At 40.1% G+C, this 20,408-nt stretch overlaps 2 protein-coding genes across 34 annotated transcripts in view; one reads left to right on the forward strand and one right to left on the reverse strand.

The window, feature by feature from the left end:
* CACNA1D (calcium voltage-gated channel subunit alpha1 D) overlaps positions 1 to 12,298 on the forward strand; it is a 188,681-nt gene extending 176,383 nt beyond the window's left edge. For 28 of the 29 annotated variants that reach the window (XM_081898264.1, XM_081898279.1, XM_081898265.1 and 25 more), the window contains 4 exons: positions 1,404 to 1,567; positions 5,090 to 5,211; positions 7,600 to 7,920; positions 10,110 to 12,298. In XM_081898264.1, the coding sequence (XP_081754390.1) occupies positions 1,404 to 1,567; positions 5,090 to 5,211; positions 7,600 to 7,920; positions 10,110 to 10,403 (901 nt within the window). In that variant the 3' untranslated portion in view covers positions 10,404 to 12,298. Of the gene's footprint in view, positions 1 to 1,403; positions 1,568 to 5,089; positions 5,212 to 6,645; positions 7,454 to 7,599; positions 7,921 to 10,109 lie in introns of those variants that run through there. The other variant, XM_081898268.1, reaches the window with a different exon arrangement.
* Positions 1 to 20,408, reverse strand: part of CHDH (choline dehydrogenase) — a 45,556-nt gene that overhangs the window by 13,601 nt on the left and 11,547 nt on the right. For 2 of the 5 annotated variants that reach the window (XM_081898335.1, XM_081898334.1), the window contains exon 8: positions 18,867 to 18,934. In XM_081898335.1, the coding sequence (XP_081754461.1) occupies positions 18,873 to 18,934 (62 nt within the window). In that variant the 3' untranslated portion in view covers positions 18,867 to 18,872. Of the gene's footprint in view, positions 1 to 10,923; positions 19,419 to 20,408 lie in introns of those variants that run through there. The other 3 variants (XM_081898331.1, XM_081898332.1, XM_081898333.1) reach the window with 2 other exon arrangements.

Here is a 20,408-nt window from a genome sequence, read left to right on the forward strand (position 1 = left end):
CATGAAGAGGCCACAGGAAGGCACACATCCAGGTCAAGGAAATACAGTTTAACAGAAAATACTAGGCAAGCAGAAGATTTGGGAGAAAGCATGAAATTGATTTTAATATTTGGGAATGGAGAATCTTGTAGTGGCAAGAAGATGAAGATGCTTGATACTAGAATGGCCACAAGATTGCAGGTCGGAAGATACTGTATTTTTTGCTCTATAAGACTCACTTTTTCCCTCCTAAAAAGTAAGGGGAAATGTGTGTGCGTCTTATGGAGTGAATGCAGGCTGCGCAGCTATCCCAGAAGGCAGCTGCGTAGTGAAGCCTTTTGCTGTTCTGGCTTCTGAGATTCAGAATATTTTTTTCCTTGTTTTCCTCCTCCAAAAACTAGGTGCGTCTTGTGGTCTGGTGCGTCTTATAGAACGAAAATGGTATAATAGGCACAATAACAGGATTAGAGTATTGTTATCAGAGCTATTGTGCTGTTTTTGTTTACCTCAACATACTTCTGTGAGATCCTTTCATCTGTGTTTATGAGAAGTCAATTCACCTAAAACAAAACTGGGCCACAGCTCTCATCATTCTTGATCATAAACAATGCTGCCTTGGTCTGATGAGTTACACTCCAACATCATCTGGGGATTTTCCATTCATGACCTACATTGGATTAAAGTTTAGTTAACTCCTAGTTCTAATTATATGCAGGGCAAGGAGTTGGTTGCTGCAAAAAATAAAAAATAAAAATCAGTATTACTGGTATTTATCCTGTGATTAGCAAACCTCATATCTTGACAGTGAGTCATATGTTATCCCAATATTGGATTAGCCTCTATATGGCATGATAAATCTGCAAGAAACACCTATAATTAGGCTTTGAGGAGCCACTGAATAAAAAGATGGTTACTTTTTATGAGCTAGAAATGCCTTGAGGAGTAGTAGTAGTAGTAGTAGTAGTAGTAGTAATAATAATAATAATAATAATAATAATAATAATAATAATAATAATCTATTATTTATACCCTGCCCATCTGGCTGGGTTTCTCCAGCCACTCTGGGTGGCTTCCAACAAAAGATTAAAAATACATTAAAACATCAGTCATTTAAAACTTCCCTAAACTGGGCTGCCTTCAGATGTCTTCTAAATGTCAGATAGTTGTTTATTTCTTTGACATCTGATGGGAGGGCAGCAGGGCAGCAAATTGTTAGTTATGTAATTTATTGGTGTGTTTTACTGCCTGGGATGGAGGGAAGGCAGTTGTGGCAGTTGAAGTACAATGATAACTTACAGTCCTTACATACTCTGCACTTTGATTTTTTGGGGGAAGGGCACTATTTGCTGCTTCAACTTGAGACAGCCAAATGTCCTGGGCTATTCCTGTATGACCTGCATTAATCATCTGTTTCTTTACTGCAGGTATACATATGACTATCCCAGTAGATATCACTGTAATGATTTGGACTTCGAACGGCCAAAGGGTTACCATCACCCACATGGTTTTTTTGAGGAAGATGACTCCCAGATGTGCTATGATTCAAAAAGATCTCCGAGGAGGCGGTTGCTACCTCCAACACCCACACGTGAGTACAACTGGGAAAGTTGACTTCATTAGATGGATGTATGTTTGGTTTGCTACAGGACCTGTGGATGTCTCTTGGCCCCATGGTATCAAAATTATTCTACTCATCATAAAGAGTCAGAAACCAGAGGTAACTCATTCACAGAATAACACTGTTGCGATAGTTAACGAACAGAGAAAATAGTCGACCAACTATGGATTTTATTCTGGGCACTTATTCCACCATTCAGTCCTTTAACTGAAAACAGGTTGCTGAAGTTCTTTTAACAGTCAGAATTAGAATTGATCCAGATTGATCTATACTTTCCAGATTAGCATTTGAAATCTACCCTCTGTTACCAAAGCAGCATTCATTTATGGAGTTATTTTTTAACTGCTCTTCACCCCAACACCACAAGACAGGTTACATTTAGGACAATACCATCACATAAACATGCATAATTAACAAACCATAGAAAAACAACAAGAGCATAGAACTGATTCAACTAGCAACACCATTTAAAGGGAGGGCAAAAAAAATATCCTATTTCACTTCCAAAGGGCAGAGCAAACAGGTTTATCTTAAGCAAAAGATGCAAAGAGGGAGTTCCACAGTTTTGGGGACATCACAGAGAAGGCCCTGTTTAAAACTACTGGACCTGTGAGGTGGCAAAACCAATCTCAATACTTGAGCTGGCATAAATAGGAGGAGGCTATATTTGGAGTGTAGGACTAATGCAAACACCTTGAATTGGGCTCAGAAACAAACAGCAACCAGAGCAGATGTTTCCAAACAGATGTAATATGAATCCTTGCAGCCATATTAGACATTCTTCTGACTTCCACATTCTGTGCCAGTTGCAGCTTCCAAACCTTTTCCAAGGGCACCACCACATAGAGTACACTGCAACAGTCCAATCTGGACACTACCAGAGCATGAAGTAAAGTGAGCAAGTGATTTCTTCAGGAGGAGCCATAGCTGGCAAACCAGCTGTAGCTAGAAATAGGCACTCCTAACTACCAAGGCCACACAGGCCTCCAGCGACAGCACTGCATCCAACAGTGCCCCCAGCTACACCATTGTTATTCTCATTCAGAACAGGCTGCCTCACCACCCCCCGGGCTTGGGAACTTGGAACACGTAGCACTCCTGTCTTGTCTGGTTTCACTGTCAGTCTCTTGGCTCACGTTCAGCCCATTACTGTATCCAGGCACTGGCCTAGCTTCTAAAATGTCTCTTCTGATTCAGATGGTGCACAGAGTGTGCTATATGGTTATCCACACATTGATGGCACCTCACTCCAAAACTCCTGGTGATATTTCCAAGAGCATAGTTATTAAAAAAAATATGTGGAACAGAATGGACCCCTCTGGGATGCCATGCCATAGGTCAATCCCCCCCCCCCCCAGTGGCAAGCAATAGCTTCAGTTGTGTTTTCTGAAACCAACCCTAAAGGTAGGGATGGAACTGCTGAAATACAATGGTTAGTGCAGCAGAAGACCATGGTCTACAGTGGTCAAAATCCAAAGAGAAGTCAAGGAGAATGAGCAGGGTTGCACTCTTCCCCAACAAAGGCCATCAGCCAGCACCACAAAGGCAGTTATGGTACCATGACATACACTACCCAAAAATAGAACTTGGAAGTCTAGAAATGCAAGCCTAAAGCTTAAGGCATTCTGTAGAAAATTGATACACCTTGTCAGGAAACCCTTCCCTCCTAAGAGATAAAATTACGTGATCCAAAATAAACTTGTTACTGTAAAAAACATAGTGTCATGTAACTTTTTGCTGTTTTGGACCCAGACTGCAACATGTAACCAGGCAACAGGATCACTTCCTTTGCTGTGTATTTGCTGTGAAGTTACAATGCCGTTAGGGACACGGGTGGTGCTGTGGGTTAAACCACAGAGCCTAGGGCTTGCCGATCAGAAGGTTGGTGGTTCGAATCCCCGTAACGGGGTGAGCTCCCTTTGCTCGGTCCCTGCTCCTGCCAACCTAGCAGTTCGAAAGCACGTCAAAGTGCAAGTAAATAAATAGGTACCACTCCGGCAGGAAGGTAAACGGTGTTTCCGTGTGCTGCTCTGATTCAGCAGAAATGACTTAGTCATGCTGGCCGCATGAGCTGGAAGCTGTGCGCTGGCTCCCTCAGCCAGTAAAGCGAGATGAGCGCTGCAACCCCAGAGTCATCTGCGACTGGACCTAATGGTGAGGGGTCACTTTACCTTTACCGCAATGCCGTTTAGCTTCCCTTCACTAGTTGTGAAATAGATTTGCAACAAACCAGCAGAAACAATAGCCCAGTTAAATGTGATTCTGTTCTAAGGCTTAGTATTATAATAATAAGCCACAACAAACCTCAGGGAAGTGATGAGAAAATACATTAAAAGGTGTGAGATAACAATTACTTGACACAACAAATAAGGATGCCCAGTAAACTAATCAATTGGAAACAACCATAATGCTAAACCTTGGTTTAGAGTTACATGCAAACCAAGCCATAGATGAGGCCTGCATCTTTGTTTCTATCATGTTTCTATCCTACCTGCCTCACCCTTGGGGTAACATAATCTAAGGTTTGGAAGACTTAAGGTTGCTATGCACAAGAAGGAAACATTGTCAGATGCAACATGTGACAGGGGTGATTTGAATTTTGAGATCACAAGGAAGTGAATTAGTGTTGCATTTGTTCCTGGAGAAGCAAACTTTCCCTTATATACACAGGCTTATAGTACTGATACAAATTAAATAAATACTACTGTTATTTCAGTGACTTACTTACCGGCACATGTCTTGTCCTTTTCACTCCCTCTGTTAACATAATTACAGCTTTTAGGCAATGGTTATTTGTTGAAAGAAAGCAACATACAGTCTCTCCTTCCATTTCTTTATTTCATGAAATATTATTAATTAAAACACAGAGTTTTTATAAATGTGAGTAATACTCTGGCTCACTACAGGCAATTGCCATGGGCTTCTTGATTATGGATACCGGGGAGGGATGAAATTAACTCAAGGAAAAATCAGTTGTAAAGAAAGTTTCCTAAGTTATTTAATTCACACCCAGCATGATACATTATTTTACATCACGATTTTATATTGGTTATCTCAGCTGTGCGATCTAGGAGACTGTCTTGGGTTTCTGTCAACACTTTTGAGACATAATTGGCCTTTCAATATGTTTTCTTCAAAGTGTCACAAAACAAAACAAAACCCCAAACCATTAGAGCTGTGGTTTTTATTGAGTGTAATGTAATTTTGCATTATCACACTTCCCTCCTTGGGCCAGGCAGACTGCCTTGGAGAGTTATCAGAACTTTGGATTTTATGGATTATTAGCTTTTGCAGCCTGGCGCTTCATAGATCAATCTGTCTATCCTAATTGTAATACCAGAAAATGACCTAATTGTAGCTAGCAATCAGAAAGTTACTCCTTAAGACAACCCAAAACTATTTGCCACGTTTCCTGCAATTGACTAGTAGTTGCTCCTCTTGAAACTGTCTCCAGAAAATAGTAATCACCAATTCAATCTTTTCATGTTTCAGCAAATCGCCGCTCTTCCTTTAATTTTGAATGCCTCCGCAGACAGAGCAGTCAGGATGAAATCCCACTATCCCCCACTTTTCACCACCGCACTGCTTTGCCCCTGCATTTAATGCAACAGCAGGTGAGTTAAAACACAGTGTTCACACTTTAGTTGCAGAATTCTATGTTTGATATGTAATTTTATGGCACTTCTTTGGAATATGCCAATACTGGCAACACTCAGGGTGATGGAAGATAGGAATCTCTTTCCAAGTGTTCTGAATAGGGTTTAAGCAAACACGTGAAGAGAGAAGAGCCTGCCTGGGCATGCTAGCTCCACATCCGGTCCTGGTCACCTTCTGGGTGTTCCAAGACAACTGTTTGTGGGGAGGAAACCTCCTGTACTCGTGGAGGCTCCTGTGCCTTTTGAAACTGGAAAAATCAAGGCTCCCCAGTGCATGTAGATAGGTAGGGCAGGCAATCTCTCTCAAACACATGGAGGTGTGATAGCAAGGATGGATGGATGGTGGGAGGATGTTAGCTGCCTTAAGCCCCATTCTAAATGCCCAACTAGGGATTTTGTAAGGTCACCAGCACGTTAAAACTCCTGACAGCTCAGCTTTCTGGATCCTGAATTGGGGAGAGAAAAACGTGACTGCAGGGGAATGGGAAGGTTGCTCCTATGCCTCTAGACTATTTTTCAGCAACTGTTTCTTCACCAAGTCCAGTCTCAGGAGGGAAAAATGGTCCTGATGGGCAAGACAAAGAGCAATTTGGATCCTTAAAGGGTTTGGTAAGCAACTCATACTTCCGTGGTTAGTTACTAAGTTGCTGTACCAGCAGAAGCCAGCTAGCTCAGTGGAGCTCCCCCTCACCTTTCTTCTTCCTGCGCCCTCCCCAAATCCCAACCCCAGAGTAGCATACAGAGGGAGGAGAGAGATCAGTCCATTTGGCAAGGAAAAACACTTGTGCTAACAGAACAATCTCCTTAGCACAACATGGAATTCCTCCCTTACAACTTTTGCAAGTTGCAATCAGCTATGTCTACAATCCTATTAATGCTTCTACTAAAGAACGGTGTATGTTGCATTTTGATGGGTTTTTCTGAGGCTGACATTAAACAGCAAAATCTGGCTTTATGCATTTTCCCTTGGAACTAAGTCCCACTGACTCAGGGGGCTTAATCTCCTGTAAGTGGGCATAAGACTGCAACCCAATCCTATGTGTGGTTGCTCAGAAGTAACAGGAGTTGGTTGTACTGAGAGCGTGTCCCAAAGTTAAACAACTGGTCTCATGCTGTAGTTGCAAAGGTTGAGTAGCTTGGCAAAAAGTTCTGTATTTCAGAGACGGGAAACCTGTGACCAACCAGATGTTGTTGGACTCCATTAGCCCCCAGCCAGCATGGGCAATGTTCACAGACAATGGGAGTTGCAGTTCAGCAACAACTGGAGAGTGACAGCTTCCCTATCCCTGATGTATTTATTTCTGCAAACATTCAGTAGAAGTTGCTGTAATTTATTAGGACACTGCATCCAGTGCATTTTTAATACTAATGCTTTTTCTTCCCCAATATTAGGTCACATTAAAGGCTCATCCAGACTTCCTTTTGTGCCGCACAGATATTCACTGCATCTGAGCCCTTTTTCTTTTAGCCCTGAAGCTTTCCCTATGAATCGGAACAAATGCAAACATATAGACAACCTGAATTCCCATTTGTTCTGATTCAGCATCAAATTTTCCTGGGGAAATGACAGTCCAAAAAAATGCTTGGAAATGTAGCTTTAAAGTGTGGAGCTACACTTGGAAAGTGTGGGGCCAAAGGTTAGTGTGGATGAGCCCCAAGTCTTGAATACTGGGTTCAGTTATGCCTATTTTGCACCATTCCATATTCAAAAATATGAACACTGGGTAACACTGCCAGGATCTGTTTCAGAGTTTCTTGCTGTCCGAAGTGCTTACACAGGATGGACCTCAGTCATGCAGCCAAAGAGTTACAGCACACTGGTTACTCCCTTAGCTGAGACTTGGGTGCCACAGTTCAGTGCACAGCTAGGCACATTAAGTCTCATCGCAATCAGTGGAAGTTAAACACAATATAATTCTGGACTATGGCCAGTATTTTAACCCAGCACAACTTCAGGGTTGTTAAAAGTTTCCAATATATTTCCTGGCAACCCCAAAATGCAATGAGCTTTAAGCCATTTTTCACATGTTTTGTTGAGAGAACAGAGAAGTAATAAATCAAAGTTCTATGCTCTCTCTCTCACGCACATACGCTCTCTCACGAACACCCCTCCTGTTTGTTTAACACATTCATTGTCCACCATGTTCATAAATGCAAATCATAAGTAAACTGAACAATGGCATGGTTCACTCTTCACTCTTCAATCTAAAAACAAACAAATGTCTGATTGAACACCTTGACTGGCTGGAGATGACAAGTGTGGTTACTGGCTGAAACAAATTTGCATGTGATCTGCTACTGCCTTCATAAATCTGTGGGTGTATTAGCTTTTAATCTCTTCTTCAGGTCATGGCTGTTGCAGGTCTGGATGCCACTAAAGCTCACCGGCATTCCCCCAGCCGTTCAACACGTTCCTGGGCCACACCACCAGCTACCCCACCCAACCGTGACCGTACTCCTTATTATACGCCTCTTATCCAAGTGGACCGAGCAGAATCAACGGAACATATGAACGGCAGCCTCCCGTCTTTGCATAGGAGCTCCTGGTACACAGATGATCCTGATATTGCCTATCGGACATTTACGCCAGCTAATTTGACTGTACCGAGCGACTTTAGGCATAAGCATAGTGACAAGCAGAGAAGTGCGGATAGTTTGGTAGAAGCGGTAAGTGCTTTGAGCTCCTGTTTTTAGCTGCATGGTGTTACTTAAGTCGTTTTAGAAAACAAAGGTTTACCTGCCATTACACATACTTAAATCGCTAGAGGCCACAAACAGCAGAAATAGCTCTGTTCCATCTACAACGCATAAGGACACTCGAGAGATTTGCCAGCCATGATCACTAGCCCTGCAATAGGCTGTGAAGAGCAGGAAGATGATCAAGAAGGTTGCTGCATTTCCAAGGCAAACCAACAACAACTGATGTTTCAAAGGGCCCCAGATGGAATCCTAAAACCATAGAATCAGAGTTGGAAGGGAGCCCCAAGGGACATCTAGTCCAACCCCCTGCAATGCAGGAATCTCAACTAGAGCATACATGACAGGTGGCCATCCAACCTCTGCTTTCAAACCTCCAAGGAAGGAGTGTGCACCACCTTCCGAGGAAGTCTTGACAGAATCAGATGAGATGCCTCAAATGATTTCAAATGTTGTCTGGGAGCAGCCACAGCTTGCAGTGTCTACTTAAAAGGCTGGGCGGTGGGGCTGAGGAGGAATTCCCACTGTTTCTGCGTTTGGTAGTGATAGAGTTCAGAGCAGAAGAGGGTTTAAGTATTGCTACTCCATGCCCCTCAAAATCTGAGGCTGATGGGAAAACACAGATTATGCACCAGTGATGTTATCAGGTGCACGTTGCTAATTTGGTTACAGAAGCCTAATTTGGTTACAGAAGGCTCATTTGCTTACAGAAACATCCCAACATATTAAACAAAGAAACAGGTGGCTTTTTGTTTTGTTTTATGAGAAGGCTGTTTTTATGAGTTTTGCCAGATAAGGAAGGAACACTGATACAGTAACAGCAGTGTCACTTAGGGAATTGCCAAAGCAGCAAAGAAACAAGTGCAAGACCATATTCTGCCTTTCCACCCTGCATGGACATATTCTTTATTATGGTAAAGGTAAAGGGACCCCTGACCTTTAGGTCCAGTCGTAGCCAACTCTGGGGTTATGGCGCTCATCTCACTTTATTGGCCGAGGGAGCCGGATATTTTGTCTTTTTCTGTTAAATCAGAAGATTGTTTAGGATAGGCACTCCCTGATGCTTTGGGGGGAGCATGTTCACTTCAGCTGTTACCTGTTCCCCATGGATGAGAACCCAAGGCAAAACAACTGAGGAATGGTTTAAGCCAAGGTGCAGAACCTCCACCCCCACAAAGCCATTTCTCCCAAACCTTGCCCACCATCAAAAGTCACTTGTATAATCAGTTGAAAATCCTATGTTGGCTGTTTCAAGCTACAAAAGGGGGACATGCAGCCCTAAAGCAGCAGGATTTAACACCCTGCTCGGCTGACAATGGGGGGGGGGGCGTGTGTGTTAAATCCTGCACAGCTTGGCGGGTTTCATACAAGCACCTTCCCGTTTCAGGAAGGGGCTTACATGGAATCCCTTGCTACAACAAAGGCTTTTTCCTCTGTTGTAAAAACGGATTCAGAAAATGATTTGCATCAGAATTTCCTGCAAAGATGAAGGGGGGAGATGTTCATTTTAGCAGCACTTTGCAAGGTACACCTGATGTCATTGTGATATCAGGTGATTCACAAATGGGTAGATCGCCCATCTGTCATATTTGCCCCACGAGGACAATCCCCAAAAGGATCTCGCCTGTGGAGACAAAACTATTTTCCCCACCCAATTTAAGCTATATCCTCCCTATGTGCCAATCTGTTTCATGTCAACTTTTGTCCCATTGTGTCTACAAAACAGGACAGAAGCTGAAAGCCGCCAATACTAACTAGACAACATAGTTTGGCTGCATTCTTTATCCGTTTTACAGCAAGAATCATGTAAGATAGAGTGATTTTGATTACAACTATGGACTCCAGAACTTCTCTGAAAACACTAGTGCATTCCAGGTGGCCCTCAGTCATGCATCATCCCAACTCCTCTCCTAGCTTCATCAGAATGTCACTTCCATACTCAGCCGCACACAGCTTATTAGGAAGGCCTTCTTTACACAGTTGTGGGACAATTCAATATCCAGGGAGTAGATTTTCAGAAGGCACTTGAAATAAAAATAATGCAACATAAAAAGGTTTGCACTTTCTAAAATGAATTGAAGTATTGAAGCTTTGTCATTGTTTGCTTTTGATTTCTTATCCTAAGTGCCAAATTAATGTTTATAGTATTACTTTCTCAGGTACTTATATCTGAAGGATTAGGACGGTATGCAAAAGACCCGAAGTTTGTTTCTGCTACGAAACATGAGATTGCTGATGCTTGTGACATGACTATTGATGAAATGGAAAGTGCTGCGAGTAATCTTCTCAATGGGAACATTAGCAATGGAGCCAATGGTGACATGTTCCCCATTTTAAATAGACAAGATTATGAACTTCAAGACTTTGGTCCTGGCTATAGTGATGAAGAGCCAGAAACTGGTAAATATGAAGAAGACTTAGCTGATGAAATGATATGCATTACAACCTTATAGTATTTAGCAAGGAAAAAAAGTTTGATTTTAAATAAACAAAAGTGCCTCATAGTTCCAAGATGCTAGGCACTAGTTGGAATTAATAAGGAATCAAGTTTTGCACGAGTGATGATGTCACATTGCGAGGAAGCCATACTTTTATTTCTTCTTAAATATCTCCAGTGTGGTGAAACAGGATCACAATGGCAGGATGTTGACAAGTCCTTTGCTGTAGAATCCTGAGCTCATCAGTGAGTGAAGGTTGGTTATTAGACTGAAAGAGATTCTAACCAGCCTGTTTTCAGATGTTGAAGAAAAAGTTGAAAGATTGCTGCCTTTCAGTTTTGTGCTGCTGCCCTTCAGAGTGTAAAACTTTCTCAGCGGAAAAAGGTTTGGCACCAAAAAAGAAAGTCTGCATGAGAAGGATATGGTGATGAAAATCAAAAGTGTCATTACCTCTGATTATATGGCATATCAAATGTCCACTACATTCAACATATCCACTCAGATATTATTTTCAAATTTGCCTCCTTTTTTAAAAAAGTATTTGTCTAATACAGTTTGTCAAACACTACCTACATGAGATTGTTATATTGGACTGATGCTAAAAAGCATTTCTCTCGTATGTAACACCAGTTTACATAGCAAAATATCATTAAAGATAGTCTGTTTTATGACTGTCACATTAAGGGCAAAATATACTGGAATAATTGCATTTTTACCAATGCACTTGCAACCAGGTTAAAGTAGAGTTAGATAAGATAGTTTGTTAAAAATTATATAGCAGAAATTATTGTAAATAAATTGTAATCTACAAACATTTGTATTTGTAAAGAGATGTTCTATATTTTGTAATTATTGTACCGTAATTGAACTGCAGCAATATTTATGGAGCCTAATTATTGTAATTCTCCACAGAATTCTAGATAGAAGTATTTTTACTTGGATTGTATAGAGCTTTAGGATTAAATATTTAAATAGAGCCACCTCTTATTTCTTCATTGTAAAATGCTTTCGAGGTAAAGATTTGAGAAACTTGATGCTACAGAGATTTTATAAAATATTTTGGGCCTATAGGAGTCTCACTTTATTTAAAACATGGAAGATGACTATTTATAGTCTTATATTTGGAAAGTTAAGAGATTTGGAATTAACTGTTATCTTTTTTATTTGGAAACTTCTGATTTTTATTTATACTACAACTCCTGCAATAACAGGTAAATAAAAAGAAATGAATCGAATTAGGCTACGCCTAACAAGGTTTTCTTTTAACCTTGAAGTATATATATTTACAGATTAACTGACCAAGTATTTTACTTGGTTTAGAGAATTCTTATGAAGAAATAATTTAACTGGTGGATGCAAAATGTTAACAAGTTACTCTGCTTGAAGTGGAATGTGTGATGAAGCAGTCATTTGCAGAACCAAAAGATTCCTAATATGTTGGGGAAATGGATGGCATGGTGGCCTCAACTTTTGTTGTTCTATGTGGACCGTTTCCAGGATTTATTTTTATGCAATCAAAGGAGGGCTTAGACATTTGTCCATGATGCAGTAAAATCCTGATATTGAGGCTAATGCAATTTTGGAGGCAGGTGAATATCAAAAATCTATTTTATTAACACGATAAATTGACTTGCTTTGCCAAGTAACCTTATCAGGGTTTATCTGTATTAACAAAATAGGTAGCAATTCAAATCACATTTTAAAAAGTGTGACCTATACAAACTATGTTAATATAACCATTTTGTACACAGTGGCAATTTGCTATGGATACCTTACAGACCTCTTCTTGAATCATTCTTTCAAATGCCAGGAGAGAATTTAAGGGTTTGTAAATTGTTTCTTGACCTACATCATTTTGTATGAAAAGAAATGCAAAATGTTCTTCGGAATAAAAATGTGTAATAATTTTATTATACTTGGGGCTCTTTTTACTAGCAGCTTCCTGAAGGTGGTTACCTCCTGACGTCATGGACAGATAATCCATAGGTAAATAAGTACTTCTTGTACAAGCATCCCTATAATAAATGGGAGCTGTGCAATTTGCTTCAACAGAACAATCTCCCTGTAGTTTATGAGCCATACAGAAATAGTAAAAAAGAAAAGGCTTTCACTTTCTCAAGTTGTCAGTAGCCTTTCCTGGGTTGATTTGCTTAGATGGAGGAGGAAACATTTGAGTTTTGCAATTACGTGGAAAAGGAATGGAAGGGAAGAAGCTCTCAGCCTCGGCAAGACACTTTTCAGGGTCAGATAAGTACAAGTATCAGAAACCAATATAGTTGATCAGGTTGCTCTTTACATCCGGTCTCTGCCTCCCATCTCAACAAAACTAATTGAGAATGACTTTCTCAGACTAGTTCACACCTGTAGACTCTCTGTATCTGTTCATTCTACCATGCAGCACAGCATGGAAGCCAGCCTTGGGCTTATACCAGAGCTCTAAAATAAACGGTGTGTGTATTTGTGTGTTTCTACAAATATAAGCACCTTACATGAGTAGGCCTCAATCCATCTGCCAGGGAAAAATGGGGACAGATTATGCGAATGGGGCCTTTATGTAGAATCAGATTACAGGTTCAATTTAGGGTGGCAAAAGACTATTAACTCCAGAACTTGTTTCTGTTCTCCATCACAAGCAGAATCCAAATAATGGCACATTTCATTTGGCTGGTAACTTGTTTGGAAAGATCCTCGTTACTAAAGTTGTGTTGGCCATAAATATTAGGAGGAATGGAGATGCTACTACCTAGACTCAGCAACCTTTGATGTCTCTATACCAGCCTTCTCCAATCTGGTTTTCTCCAGGTGTTGCTGACTCCCAACATCCATCAGCCCCAGCCAGTATGACCAATAGTCAGGAGGATGTGGGAGATGTAGTCCAACTGGGTTGTGAAAGGCTGCCCTATACGGTATCTGATTTCTGTTGGATCGATTTAAATTAGTCATGCAACTTGACAAACAGCAGATTCAAAAATCCTCTACTGAATGACCAAATGTTTGCTCTATAATGAAAATTGCTATAAAATACAAGATGACTGAGAAGAACTTTGCACTTTGCACTGTAGAAATGATAATAATATAGAACAGTAATTCATGATAAATTACACAATGTAAGTAGATCCCTAGCAAAAATCCAGCAACTACGGTTTTCTAGCCTTGCCAGAGAAAATACATAAACTTATTGCCGCCTAGCACACGAGAGACCTCATTATGCCAGAGAAGGAAAGTCACACACACACTGCCAATCCTGCTAAAAAACGAAAAACTACAAGCCCTTTTTGTTCCCAATCTTGCTGCCACTCCACAGCCTACAGACTTCCAGGGCCCTTCACAGATGCCCAGTCCAAACTGCCCTCAATTTGCTGTACTGGTCTTGTGTCCAACAACTCATCTTTTTCATGCTATGGAAATTCAGAAAGCTCTCATCTCTTGCAGCTCAAGACATACAACATACAGTCCCCAACTGTCATTTTTAACCTCAGCTGTTTCAGCTGATTTCACTCTCAGAACCTCATGTTCCTATGGCAACTGCAATCATTCCCAGAGTTCATTGGTGCTGAACATGTACATTCATGTTGTGCTGATACAGGAATTTAGGCACATCTGTTTTTCATCCCCCACCTCCACCCCCTGATGACTATTTTTTTGCCCCAAACTTTTTTTCAGCAAATTGCTAGGCCTCTAGCTTCATAAACTATGATGCAAAGCAAAGTGTTTTCTCTTATTAACATATTACTTCTCTGTTGCAATTAGGATATAGCTGGGGAATTATAAATGCTGAGCTCATTTTTATGAACTATTAACTGGGGAAGGAGATCCCTTACCTGCTGTAAATTCAGCCTTGAATCAGGACAGCATTTGTCATGATAGTAAAATCATGCTGAATAAACCATGGGGGAAATAAACAGAAACACACACAAAAAAATGGAATATAGGGATTAAGCACCACTGTTCTGGCAGCATGATAAACAGTTGCTTATACTGTTTACAATAACCTTCAGGTTCATATATATTATACAATAACATGGATGGAGAATCATCTGCAGTTATGTAAACAACTATTAAACCAGGTATTTTATCTTCTACCACAGCATCTTTTAGTAATATGCAGTATTTTAAAATTGCGCTCTACATCAATCACATCATAATGGGCTAATAAATCATATGATTTGGAAGATCTCTGCATTCTAAAAGCCACAAAGGTAATCATGCTATACTGGACTGAATGCCCTGAATGCAGTACAGCACACTACAATTGCCTCAGTAAAGTCTATTAAAAACTCACGGTTTGCATCACACTGATTGATCTACGACTTTTATCATGATGAGTAAATCATTTTGGTCCCAGTTTAATGACAGAACATTTATCACAGAAATTATTTACCTGATTTCTTATGGGACAGTGCTCACTGCAGTCACATTTTCTCTTCAGTAGCATTCTTATGCCAACATGCCGTTCTTCTTCCCAGTTAATTACAATGCTCCAGTTTTACTGCTTTGCAGCAACACCAGGTAGCAGGACCTGCTTAGAGCATCTGCAGTTGTCCCTCCAGCCAGCTTTTGAGTCAGCAGGTTTTTTTAACCTGTTTCCACTTTTCTCAAGTGGATGATGTTGCCTTGAAAGTCCCAAGGAATCTAATAGGGGGCTAACTACAGTTAAAAGGTTCTGATTACTGCACTTGTTATGTTGCTCACATGCTGACAAACAATACCTTGGGTTCAGATCCTTAAACAAATCTTTTAAGCTGAAATCTTTCCCAGTCTGCAGCTGTATTGGAATTGTTTTTTAAAAAAATAATAATGTGTTTTTAATGTTTTGTTTTTAATTGTAGGTGTGTATGCTGCCCTGGGCTCCTTCAGGAGGAAGAGTAGGATATAAATTCTATTGATAATAATAAACTTTCCTCCCGAGTTCCTTGCAGTATTGGCCAATGTTAACTCATTTCATAATGAAAATTTCTGAGTTTATAAAACTACAGTAATGTAAAAAGTAAACAGAGAAGATGGTTTCAGGCTCACTGGTCCAGCAAGCATGATTCAGATGTACAAATTGGCTTTCTGCCTAATCATGTGCCTGTTTACTTAGAAGGGCTGGTTCATTCATGTGCTGTTGACTAGAGGGCTGCAATGGTGTGGTTGATCAAACACAAATGACATTGTATTATCACACACCAGCTTAAACACAAAACCTTTTTAGCCTAAGTTCAAATGTTCAGTTGGCAGACATTAAGTGTAGAGAAATAAGTTTATTTACATGCCTGTGTAAGCCAACCGTATATGTCCCACTGACATAAATGGGCCTTACTCCCCACTGTGAATGTACGTAGAATAGGGGCATTCTGTGTGCAATGCCTATGGCTAGATTATGTTGCAAAGGTTAAAAACCAAAAATAAAACAGCCACATACATTAAGCTCTTAAAACTAGTGGTTTATGATAGGGTAGGTCCATGTGCACTTGCCCCTTATGGACAGCAAGTACACTCAGCAATGGTAGTACTAGTGATCTGTGTCAGGTGGTGAGAAAAGCCACTCTTGCCTAATCAAAACTGACTCTGGTGACCATTTGTTCACCAGCATCAGAAGTACTGATATGTCAATGCAGTTCACAGACGCATACGCAGATCTGTACACAGCATTAAATCTATACTTTGTATTTTAATATCATACTACATCATAGTGCTGCTTTTGCCTCACAAAGCAGCAAATTATAGGTGTTAAATTAGGGAAGTTCATTTTACACAGCTTTTCAAAGCAGATTCTACAGAGGGCAAATGCAAAAATATATCCTAGAAATATGGGGGGGGGAGAGAAGATTAGCAGCACACTAGAAAATGTTTAAAAGCATGTAATTACATTAGCTGCATTTTAAATAAGGATTCTGAACATGTAATAATTATTCTAAACAACTGTACCTGTTTAGAAACATCAGGAATTCATCTTCTATTATACACAAAGGGCTCAACCCAGCGTAAGTTAATCATGAGTTCATTAAATGAAATCAATGAAACTCAAGTTATCTGGGACATTATCCACTACTAACTTTGCAAGGTTGTGCCAACAATGTACAAAACAGAGAACACTGATCTGAGAAATTTAACTTGGACAAAGTTGCAATACCCATTTATGAAATATATGAGAAAAGTGTAATGAGTAAGGATCAAGTGATTTTAATTCAATGTGTGACTACAAGAGCCAGGGATTTCCTGCTAGATGACATAGCAGTGCTGGTATTTTTCTCTTACTTTTGATCCTATGTGGAAAATACACAAGGAGGATTTCCTTGATTAGTCAACATGGGACTACCATTTACGTAAGCACCCAGACCAAAGTTTGGCTAGTAAGTGATAGCCCTCAGTGATAAGCAATTCTTCCTTGACAACTAAGTAATAAAGATGAACACAGCAGCAGAACGAAAGTGAAAAAACAGCAAGCTGCTATTAGAAAATATATTACACTGAAAGCCAGATAATTAAAAACAAGTGACACAATGAAACATCCATAGCTATAAACAATTAAAATATGTTCATGGTAACCTTTGTTATAGTCAATAACAGAAAAGGTACATTTAAGATTGACCTATAAATTCATTCAAGCAAGTGATAAAGAATTATCATTATTATTTCTATGAGGTTCTTTATTCAGAGGTTCTGATGAAATTTGAAATGGTGCAATTTGGATTTATGCCAAAAATTTACAACCCCAGCTCTATTTCATTATCATGTCAAATCCTGTGACTGCAGTAGCCCAAGATCCTCACCCTACTGGAAACCCAGAGTCTTCTGTCCCCTTTGGCCTTGGCTAGAGTGTGCCCTATGAAAACTGCTGGGGATTTTACTGCATGAAGAAATGATAGCAACACCATCCCTCCAACCTAATGAGTACAACCAGGTACAGTTTAGGTTAAGGTGTTAAGGAACATCATTTTCTCCAAGTGTCCTTTTCTGCTTTCAATTGCCTGTCACTAAATTATCTGCCATGTATAACTTGTATCAAAGCAGATTAGGTCACAATTTTAAGGAGAGGAGGGAAGGAACTTGCATTCTCACTAGCAAGGCAGAAGTACCAAAAAGGGGTCCTGCATTTCTGTCCTTTTCTACTTTTTAAATAATTTCCCTTCAATTAAAGTGGGACATAATAAATGGGAAGAAACTATGCTAACTCGTTTATTCCCTGGGTGTTGTTTGTTATTATTACTATTTAAAGTTTATTAAATGTACAGTAATATCTTGGTCTACAACCATAATCCATGCCGGAGGTCCAGTTATAAATAAAAACAGGTTGTAACCCAAGGCGCGCTTTCGCCAATGGGGCCTCAAAAAAAAGGGGGGGTTGTAATCCCCCCCAAAATGGGTTGTAATTCAAAGAGAGAGAGACACACTTCTGGGTTTGACGTGGTTGTAATCCAAAATGGTTGTAATCCAAGGTACCAATGTATTAGTCACTTGTTGCCTAAAAGGTGTCCAAGCTTGGTAAGGCTGAAAAGAGAGGCAACATTAATTTAGGGATGTGTTGGGAAACTGGAAAGGGTATGCCTCCTTTTGATTATGAATCCAGTCTTCACCTGACGCCCCTCTTTTCAGCCCTACTAATACCAGAACCATCCCATAAATTGGGCGACAGCTGTGGAAGCTGTCACAGTGACAAAAAAGGGCAATCCAGCATTGGCTCTTCCTCTTTAAAGGTCAGAGCAGCCTCCTTGTCCTCAGAGAGGAAGATCAGGTGCTTTATATGGCCCTGGAACTCCCTCCCCAGGGAAACAGTACTCCTGGGCGCAGTGAATATTTTAGTTCCTATACGAATGACTGAATACGAATGACTAAATTGCACACAGAAACCTGAACATGTGGGCCTGCTACTATAAGCACAAGAAGGTTCAGCTAAACTTAGGCTGTACAACAACCATGTCCTCAACATCCAAGTTGGCATCTAATGCTTCATAGGCAACCTTTACGTAACTTGCTGTACCTGTAATTTATTAAGAGTAACAGAAGCCGTTGACAGCTAGAGATAGTCTCTTTTTTTGTTTATCTATACTATTATTCTGTGCACTTGTTGAACTCATTAATTGCTTTTATAGGGGACAAATGGTCCTACAAAAAATTATTTGGGGGGGTCCTAACTTTAGTCACAACTCAACAAATTTAGTTGGTTCTAATTGTTCCAGTTAAGATAAACCCCAAAACAAAGCTTTCAGTGGAACTCTGTTGTGGCTTCATTTTTCTGAAGTGTACTCTTAAGTATTAGATCAACCAGTCCTCTTTAATGTGTAGGCTCAGTCTTCTATATTTTGTATAGCCCTGAGAAAATCTGATATAATATCCATGTTATAGTGTAGGGAAATTCTTCCGTAAGCCCACAAACTACATCCTAAATAATCAAGATCTTAAGTCAATTCCATCATAAGATCCTACTACATGAAGTAATAAATATCTATGCATATCAGCCATGCTGTTATCAAGCAGTTTCTTATATATCTTTACCTGTTCTTACTTGAGCGTGCAGCTATTTTCTGAACAATTTTCATTACACACCAAATCTCTTTGTTTGACTGAAATAGAAAGTTGATTTTCAATTATTATTAGAATACATTCTGCAGAGAACATCACAGCTATTTCATCTCTGAGTTTCCAAAGTTTTGGGTTTATATACAGGAACATTTTTCTCTTGAAGCGATGGTAGTCCTTTGATTATATCAGCAGCTTTCTCTGCTACCATGATGGTTGGGGCATTTAAATTTCCACTTACGATACTAGGCATTATTGAGGCATCAACAACTCTCAGGTTTTCTGTCCCTATAACTTTGGTCTGGGGATCAACCACAGCAGTGGGATCAGAACTCTGTCCCATTTTACAAGTGCATGAAGGATGGTAGGCACTATCAGCCTTTTGTCTTATGAAGGCATCTATTTCTCCATCAGACTGAACATGGCTTCCTGGTTGAATTTCAGGTCCACGGAATTTTTCAAAGGCTTCCTGAGCAAATATCTCTCTTGCTAGCTTCACACACTGACGAAATTCCCAGACATCTATTTCTGTAAATAAGAAAGACAAAGACAAAGATTCTAAGCATGCTCAACACTGAGCATTATTACTGTACTGCCTATTACATACAGGCAGTATCTTAGAAATGCAAGTAAAATGTGAGAAGTCAAGAACAGGACAGGCAGGGAATGGGTATTGCCTTATTTAATACCTTTTTTGCTAATCAAGAGAGAGAGAGAGAGGCATCTCCCCCAAAGCTGGCTCCAAGGTCCATTTCCATCGTGCCAACCTTTTGGCCATCTTGCTCCTCTCCCAGTACAAAACAGCAAACCACGTGCCAGCAGCTCTGTCCCCTCCAGTGAGCCACTTCTATTTAGAGTTTCACTCAGTACTTTCCTATCGAGATTTACTATGTGATCAACATTAGTGTTTAATTCAGACAACCCTCTGTTTTCTAACTGAAAACTTTAATGATAGAGCAGATTCATATAGGCATGGAAGCTGCATGGTATGCATGTTTATGTATCTGCTCCTTCAATGGTGCATCATGCAGCTGCAAGAGCTTTGCATGCCAGAACAGCACACAAAATTTTAGACCCCAGTACTACAACCAGAAGTTTAGGAATATCCAGTCGAAGTAAACAGAAGGTCCTCAACATGCCTTTCTAGACATTTTAATTGTGGCCTGTACTGTTATTATTTTGCATTGGCTCACTTCAGGCAACCTGATTCCATTGGGTTCTACCATCCTGGAAATGGCAAATTTTCAGGAACAATTTCTAGAAACAATTGAAGGTATTTTTGTTTCTACAAATTTTTACAGCTGGATAAAAAGGTCTATGCCATGAATGTGTACTCTGTATTGTTTTTAAATTTGCTGTCATTTTTAGTGTTTTTAATGCTTTGTACATCGCCATGAGGCATATGTGGAAGGCAATTAATTAATAATGGTGGTGGTGGTGACTATGACCACAACAACAACAGTTACACATGTGGGGAAACATAGTTATCTGAGATACTGGGCTCTCATTAATGATACA

This window comes from Podarcis melisellensis (genome assembly GCF_964234715.1).
Source record: "Podarcis melisellensis genome assembly, chromosome: 2".
In the NCBI taxonomy this organism is placed as follows: Eukaryota; Metazoa; Chordata; class Lepidosauria; order Squamata; family Lacertidae; genus Podarcis; species Podarcis melisellensis.